Raw genomic sequence first — 7,980 nt, 5'->3', positions numbered from 1 at the left:
TAAATACCTTATATAGAATAGAAGGGAAAGTAATAATACTCCCTCCGGTCCTTTTTATAAGGAACATTTAGGGCAAAAAATTTGGTCCTTTTTATAAGAAACTTTGACCAATTTTCAAATGTTTTAAATGTTTAATTTCACTTATGCCCTTATTTATTATGAGAGAGAATTTAAAAATAAGTAAGTTAGTTGAATAAAGAGTAATTAAATAAGGGTATACATGGAATAAATTTAAATTTATAAGAGTATTAAATGAAAATAACTATGTTAAATGTGCTTCATTGGTCTGTGTGATTTTTTCAAAGTGTTCCTTATAAAAAGGACAGGAGGGAGTACTATTTGAAAAAGAATCAACACTCATAAAAGAAAGAATGACGCTTTGGGTTTGTTTCAGTTTCTATTCTTCACATTCCCTCTTTCTATAATCTCTGAAATTCACCATGATGACCCGTTTCAAATTCATTCATTAATTCTTGAAGAGACGCGTTCTGTAACAAAAGATTATGCGAATGGGTAAAAAAGTTAAGATCGACGCTTGAGTTCTCCGACAGTGCCGTTTGGGTCGAATAGCGATGATTGTTTTGGTGTTTCTTCAAAAACGATCTCGCAACGGAGAACTGAATCGGTTTTCTAAGGTATTCATTTATAAATTATTCCGCAATTTTTGCATTCTTTATTATCCAACAACCTTATGCAATTTTCGTATTCTTCAAAACCCTAATTGATATTTGTTTGTTATGGCATCACTCAAATTCTTAATGTAAATTGCCCTAAAATTAATATTACGTACCTTTTATTCATAATAATGTAAAATGTTGCCTTAAACGTAAAATGTATGTTAATTCATTCTAGACTATAAATTGTCGCTCATAAATAGCATAAAATTTTCAAACTATTGGATGCCTAAATGACCCAAACGGATATTACTTGTGGTATTGATGCCGAGATGACCATACCGATGCCTCAAATTTACTTCCAATATCGAGCTTTGTATTTGCTGATTTGCGGTGAACCTAATCCAAGGGAAGTCACACTTGCAGTGTCGTTGGTCATAAACTATTTGTGGGTACTAATGGGTTGACCATACTGATGTCTTGAATTTACTTGTGATATTGATGTCTCGTTGACCCTATTGATGCCACGAATTTACTTGCGATATTGATGGTTCGATGATCCTACTGGTGCCTTGAGCTTACTTTTAATTTTGATGCCTCATTGACCCTAATGATGCCTTCAATTTACTTGCTATGTTTTTGCTTCGATGACCCTAATGATGCCTTGAATTTACTTGCTATATTGTTGCCTCAATGACCCTAATGATGCCTTGAATTTACTTGCTATGTTGTTGCTTCGATGACCCTGATGTTGGCTTGAATTTACTTGCTATGTTGTTGCTTCGATGACCCTAATGATGCCTTGAATTTACTTGCTATATTGTTGCCTCAATGACCCTAATGATGCCTTGAATTTACTTGCTATTTTGTTGCTTCGATGACCCTGATGTTGCCTTGAATTTACTTGCTATGTTGTTGCTTCGATTACCATAATGATGCCTTGAATTTACTTGTGATGTTGATTCCTGGATGACCCTAAAACTTAGTTCCACACTCTATTAGAATGCTAAAATGTGTGGATTTTAGCTCAAAAGGGTTGATCTTTCCATGAGCATGTACAGCTCTGGTCTCGCATCTTTTCTGGACGATGTCACTGAAAGCTAAGTCTTAAGGTAAAACATGAAAATGTTATGAAGCTATATAGTTACATGCTCTTCATCTTTGGTGGTTGTGGACAATCTGCTGATCTTAACAATGATCTTTACATAATACATACTGAATACAGGTAATTTTCTCTCATCATACCGCAATAATGCTCATTAATATTTAAATGAGACCTCATGCAGGTGACATATAGTAGGATAGATTGACCAGGATTTCCTATTCTTTTGATTATTTTTGCAAACTAGTTAAAACTAGTCATACTGCCTGATTTGCCTGATAGTAAATGGTCTGGCGATGAGTATTACCTTGTTAGGTGCTGAGTTGAAGATATACAGTCACCTAAAATTACAGGTTGTGTGTTATGAGCTCCATATACCTCTCTCTCATTTGAGTTCTCTTTTACCTGTGCATCCGTGTGTGAATGCGCTATCATTATCGTTATCTCTAACTCCGGTTGGGTTTGTTCTTCTTCTTTCAGAATATCATCCTTTCTGATAAAGATACAACGCTATGTGATATGGACATCTTTAATGGACATCTGGTTGTTTTCCTCGATAAGAAAGGTCTTACTATGTTATGTTCCTTGAAATTACCTTTCCAAATTGATTTAACTTTTTGATAGGATATATACTTTTATTTTTTAGTGATGAAAGAACTTGACAACAGATGTATGAATGCCTTCTAGGAGCTGGCAGATTTGGTAGAAGGGAAAAATAGTGCCACAGCAGCAGCACAATTACAACTTACTAATGAGATACAAAAATTGAAGCTGGAATTGGAGCAAGAACGAGATAAAAATAGTGCCACGGTATTTTTCTGCATTTGTGGAATATCTTGATTGAATCATCATAAGTCTGTTTAAATAGAAACTGCTAATCTAATTCTTTCTCCACTGCCAGAGGAACAGAAATTGGATAAGTCTTTCCAAGAGGAGCTTAAATTATTAAAATTGGAAAGAGACAAAGTAAGTTCCACATAAGCAAATTTGATGTTCAAGGCTCCAAATCTTTATTTTATTAATAGATAATAGATGTACTTTGAAATGAATGTCATGTTTCACTGTGCTCTGTAGTCTAGGATGTCAATTTGTTTTTTGTATTTTGGTATTTACTAAATTTATGGCTGTCTTATTTCCACCATGTTGTATATAGCATTACAAAATTTTATAAAGCAAACAATCAAAACAATATATTTTCAGGAAGTTGTTTGGTGTATAGGAATATATGTAAATAACATTTGATGGACATGATAATGAGATTTAGTATCAAATTATTAATAGATGAGTTAAAAGCATAACCACTGATCCCTAAAAGGAAAATTGCCTTGTCTTTCAATCTAGTGAAGGTAAGACTGCCCTGGTATCATGAATTGAGATAGCAATCCAAATTGAGATCTCCTATTTATCTCTGTTTGTGAATGAAATATCACAAATTGATATTAAATTAAGAGAAAAGCATGAAAGAAAATCCAATATAGTTTTGCAAAACAAGAAATTTGGGAAGTACAAGAAATTTGGGAATGTATATATTTGGGAAGAACTGAAGAATATATTTGCATGGATTCATGAGAATGATAGGAATCAAAATTACAAGAGAACACAATGATATTCCAATGCTTCAAAATCTCCAAATCACTATTTCTATGTATATTATATGAGGTGGCTTTTTGTATGAGTATATGTGTATGCGTGCACGTGTGTGTAAATGCAAAGTAGTAACTTGACCATTTTCTGGGTTGTTACTTGTTAATAACTTTAATTGCATCGTTGAGGAATAACGATTCTGGTTTTGTTGTATTGATTTGTAACATAATGAGCTGTGTTATAGTTTTTGGCTATCAGACCCCTATATTTTTTACTGTTTGAAGACCTACAAATGAGGTGAGGCAATTGCATAATGAAGTGAAAGAAAAAGTATCAGAGATAAAACATCTGCAATTGGAGTTGACTAAACAGGAAGGTGAAAAAGGTAATGTCATGGATAGCTCCAAAAGACTAATCGATATTTTAGAGACGGAAAACACCACTCTTAAGGTTTGTAGATATATGCATTACTTTTTTTTTTTTTGGGTACAATATATATGTATTACTTTATTCCATCGTAATACAATCGTAATACAAAATACTTCTACCATCTTATGAATCAAAAGTTGGACGTAATTGTTTGTCATATTGTGCTCTAGTCTAGACTGCTCTAATTTATCCTATCTTCACATTGTTATTAGATAGAAAAAAGTGAGCTTGAGGCTACACTCAAAGCAAGTAAGGTTTCCTTCACTGGTAAAAAGTCACCTGATGCTTCTCAAGTCCAGAATAGGGATTCGAGCAGTGTCAGTGATGTGAGCCCAAACTTCATAGTAGTATTTACTTTTTAATTTATCCGTTAAGCTCCATGCTAATAATGGTTTTCGTTATTCTCTTTTATGGTGAATTGGCTTTTGGTGGTAACAGTTGTCAGATCCTTCCAAAAGTTTCCCCGGAAAAGAAGACATGGAAATATCCTTACAGAAGATGAGTGATGATTTGAAGAAAACACAGCAGGAGAAGGACAAAGCAGTACAAGAATTGACCCGCCTTAAACAACATTTGTTAGGGAAGGTTTTATTTATTTATTTATTAAATTTATCTGTTGAAGCAAGATTAATGATGAACCAACGTTGATATTGAAGAGTAAAAAATGTTCCAATTGTCTTTATCTTTCTATGGCTTTCATCTCATAAGTTAATGCGAATGAACTATGATTGCTACATAAATTTAGCATATCAATCTTTCCGCACCAGACTAAAAATTTTCATCTCGGTGCTATTTCTCTAGGAAAATGAAGAATCCGAAAAAATGGACGAGGATACCAAAATCATTGAAGAACTATGGGATAGTAATAATTACTTAAAGGCTCAAATATCACATCTCGAGAGAACTTTGAAGCAAGCTACTTCAGATCAGGAGAAATTGAAGATGGTAAACAACGGTGAAATTCTGAAGTCCAGAGAAGTCATTGATGACTTGAACAAAAAGCTTACAAACTGTATAAGCACAATAGATGCGAAAAATATTGAACTAATAAATTTGCAGACAGCTCTTGGACAATATTATGCTGAAATCGAAGCTAAGGTTGTTTTTAAATTATTTTATTATTACAAGTTTGCTGTCATAAATTGAGTTGTTAACACACCTTAATATTCCTCCTCACCTTCATATGTTTCTGTCTGTGTATTGTACACAGAGTAAGCTTATATCTGTTATTGATTTTATTTCCTGAAGGAACATGTAGAAGGAGAGTTGGCTCGTGCAAGGGAAAAAACAGCTAGTCTTTCTCAACTGTTGAAAGTATGAATCTATCTCACTTTTACTAAATTAATATGCACACAACTTATGCATTGTTTGAAAAATTGAATTGAACAGCAATTGATTATAATACAAAAGTATATGATGATCTTTGCTGATTGTAACACAAGTATATTTGATTTTAGAGTTACTTTATCGTTGTACTTAGAGCATGCATAATGCATCTTGTATTATCCTCTATCGTTCCTGAAATTTTTGCTTAGTATATTGACATTGTATGTCGTTTTTAAGATTCAAAAGGATAATAGGTCGACTTGTTTGTGTTTATTATTAAGCAGCATGTACATTGAATGGTTATGTTATTGCCAGGATGCAGATTGCAGAGCAGATATATTGAGGGGTGAAAAAGAAGAAATTTTAGCCAAGCTTTCTCAATCTGAGAAGGTACAATCAGAATGGAGAAGTAGAGTAAGCAAGCTTGAGGAAGAAAATGCCAAATTGAGACGAGCTCTTGTTCACAATAAGATTCGACAGAACCAGTTTGTTTGAGACTCGTCAGAAGTTCACATGGGCTTTGAAGCATGGAAGGCTGGAACCGTTTTAATAAGGCTTCGTTAAATTCACGCCAAGTTGGGTTTGGCGAACAAAATTCCCACCATTGATCCCAAGTGAGGCCCTTGCCTTCCATTGCCACCGTGGCTGGTTGCGGTTTTTCTTCGTCCATTACCCCTTTTAAATCGAAATAATCCAACCAAATGCATCATTGCCGTCGAAAATTGGAATCGACAGTTTTCGCCAACTTTCTTCCGGTGTCCTCTGTTCGGCGCGACATCCAGTGCTGGATTCGGCCTGAGAATGTGGCCGGTGCGCAAGTGAAAGACCGCGAACGGTTTCCTGCAACTCCTGGATGTGTCGCTGGGCTTCAATCTTTTCTGTTTCTAATTGATGACACATTTCCTGAACTTCATCACGTGTTTTCATCATGCGTAATCCTGGTATGCTCTTTCCAGAAATTCCAAACGTGCCTCCATTTGTTGTCTTGTCGTGTTTGTACCATAAACAGGATCCTATGGTGCTACTGATACCAACTTGTGAGCTTAATCAATTTGTTTAGAATACATTTATAGTTGATGACCAAATCTTAACATTATCAAGGTTTACAAACCCTCTTAAAATTTGAAAAAGGGGTGTTATTTATGAAAGCTTTTTGTTCAGTCAAGCCGAGATGGTTAATTGCCGCCTCGATGATCCTTAAGACCAATTTTTGTTTATTATGTGAATTTTGATGTGGTATCTATGATTCATTAATGACCATGGAACTAAATGCTATTGCAGTATGAATTCTTTCTTCATAATGCAAATGCAAATTGGGATGCATGGTTGGTTAAATGCAACATCAGTGACCCTCAAACCCAATTGTTATTAGCTATATAAATTCTGAAATGGCCAGTTTTGACACCATTGTAATGTGTGAATACTTTATTAAAATATGTAACTGGAATGGTTAAATGACAAGTCCCGATGACCCCTTACGTCCAATTTGATATTCATTATGTGAATTCACACATAATTAATATTCAAAGATACCCCTTTGAAATGGTATCTTTGAGCTAATGTTGACCCTAAAATTAGATACTATTGCAATGTGAATTCTTTGTTCATAATGCATTTTAGGGATGAATGCTATGTTAGAGTAGAATGAAGGGGCTTGCGTAATGGTGTCAGCTTATTTGGTAATCCTTAGTTTTGCTCTTTTTTGGTTTTATAGTATTGTATGATTTAGAATTTTCTTTTTCTTTTGGTTTGTGGAAACTAGAAAGTACATGAAGTCAATTGACTACTGTTAAGGAAAAGGTAGTTCTATGCCTCCTTTCCTTTAAACACCAATTGTGTTTTAGTGACTGATTTTTCTGTTCTACATAACTGCTTAAGATTATATGAAAGTTACAAAATGCAAAATTTAGTTTGATCTATGGTATAATGACAGGGATAATTCCTCTTAAATTTTGTAGCCTATCATTTTTATATGTCGGAATACTAATGGGCTTGGCAGTTTTCGCTATATTCTTATATACTTTTTCTGTTCTGGTCTTATTGATTCCACTGTGTAAACATTTGCTGTTCTGGCAGTCCTTGTTATATGTCCAAGGAAAAGATTTGTGGGGTCATGTTGATGACACAACTCCTGCCCCTGACAAAGACAAAGATAAAGGTTGATCCCAACATTGTTCTGAACCTTCGCCCTTACAAGACTACAGCTTTCAGATCAAATTTTTTTGAGTTTAACATATTATACTTAGGCAATCTGCAGTATTGCTCGAGAGTTTATAAGATGATGTTGTTTCATGGGCTTAGAGTTAGTTTTGTTATACTTTTATGGCTGGTTATGTTTGGTTTTTCTTGTCATTATTAGTATTTTAATATATTTTTTTCTGTTGTTTCTTAATGGGTCTGTGTATGCTTGATACAAGGGTCCTAGACAGAGGAGGTAGAGGATGTTTACACTTTACATATATAATACATTAAGTTATCATCTACATTTTGCATGCCAAATATAGTGTTTCTGATTTTGAATTGCACAATTAAGAGATGTATTAGTTAGTTTAGGTATTTAGTTTTAGTCACTATTTATCATATGATTGGGAGGATGCCAAAATTTGTATTTCTGATTTTGAACTGTCATGATTAAAGGACTGTGTATTAGGCTTGTTTAGTTATTGATTACCATAGGTGTTGTTGGCTTTAACTCAAATTGTTTATTACTGACTGATTATTTTTGTCTTATTTAACTGCTTAACAGCTTAAGCAGTACATCATGGTAAAGTGCAAAGAGAGCATAACATGATACGGTGAAAACAAAGAGAGTAATGATTCTTTGTAAGGTAAAATGGTAAACCACAAAAGTGAAAAACAATCCTTTTCAAGATAAACTGGAATTTTTAAATTTTGATCTCTAGAAAGAGTTGTGGCTAAAGATAG

At 34.0% G+C, this 7,980-nt stretch overlaps 1 protein-coding gene across 2 annotated transcripts; it reads left to right on the top strand.

Moving 5' to 3' along the window:
• The first annotated feature begins 382 nt into the window (after positions 1–382).
• Positions 383–6,462, top strand: LOC123893168 (golgin candidate 3-like). Of its 2 annotated transcripts, none has more exons than XM_045943093.1 (9): positions 383–2,069; positions 2,197–2,281; positions 2,404–2,526; positions 2,618–3,750; positions 3,942–4,055; positions 4,168–4,314; positions 4,531–4,827; positions 4,978–5,043; positions 5,378–5,539. In XM_045943093.1, exons 4-9 carry the CDS (start codon positions 3,694–3,696, stop codon positions 5,396–5,398), a joined length of 702 nt encoding a protein of 233 aa, XP_045799049.1. In that variant the 5' UTR covers positions 383–2,069; positions 2,197–2,281; positions 2,404–2,526; positions 2,618–3,693; the 3' UTR covers positions 5,399–5,539. The 2 variants fall into 2 exon arrangements, with proteins under 2 accessions (XP_045799049.1, XP_045799048.1); XM_045943092.1 differs by having other exon boundaries at positions 387–2,069; positions 5,371–6,462.
• The last annotated feature ends 1,518 nt before the right edge of the window (positions 6,463–7,980 follow it).

Source organism: Trifolium pratense, linkage group LG6 (genome assembly GCF_020283565.1).
Source record: "Trifolium pratense cultivar HEN17-A07 linkage group LG6, ARS_RC_1.1, whole genome shotgun sequence".
Classification (NCBI taxonomy): Eukaryota; Viridiplantae; Streptophyta; class Magnoliopsida; order Fabales; family Fabaceae; genus Trifolium; species Trifolium pratense.
The sequence above is the reverse complement of the archived record's forward strand: the minus strand, read 5'-3'. Positions and strand labels throughout refer to the sequence as shown.

Coding starts and splice junctions, on each gene's coding strand:
- LOC123893168 (XM_045943092.1), top strand. CDS start 3,694: ATGGATAGCTCCAAAAGACTAATCGATATTTTAGAGACGGAAAACACC. Junction 4,315..4,530: donor AACAACATTTGTTAGGGAAG/GTTTTATTTATT, acceptor CTATTTCTCTAG/GAAAATGAAGAATCCGAAAA. Junction 5,044..5,370: donor GTCTTTCTCAACTGTTGAAA/GTATGAATCTAT, acceptor TGTTATTGCCAG/GATGCAGATTGCAGAGCAGA.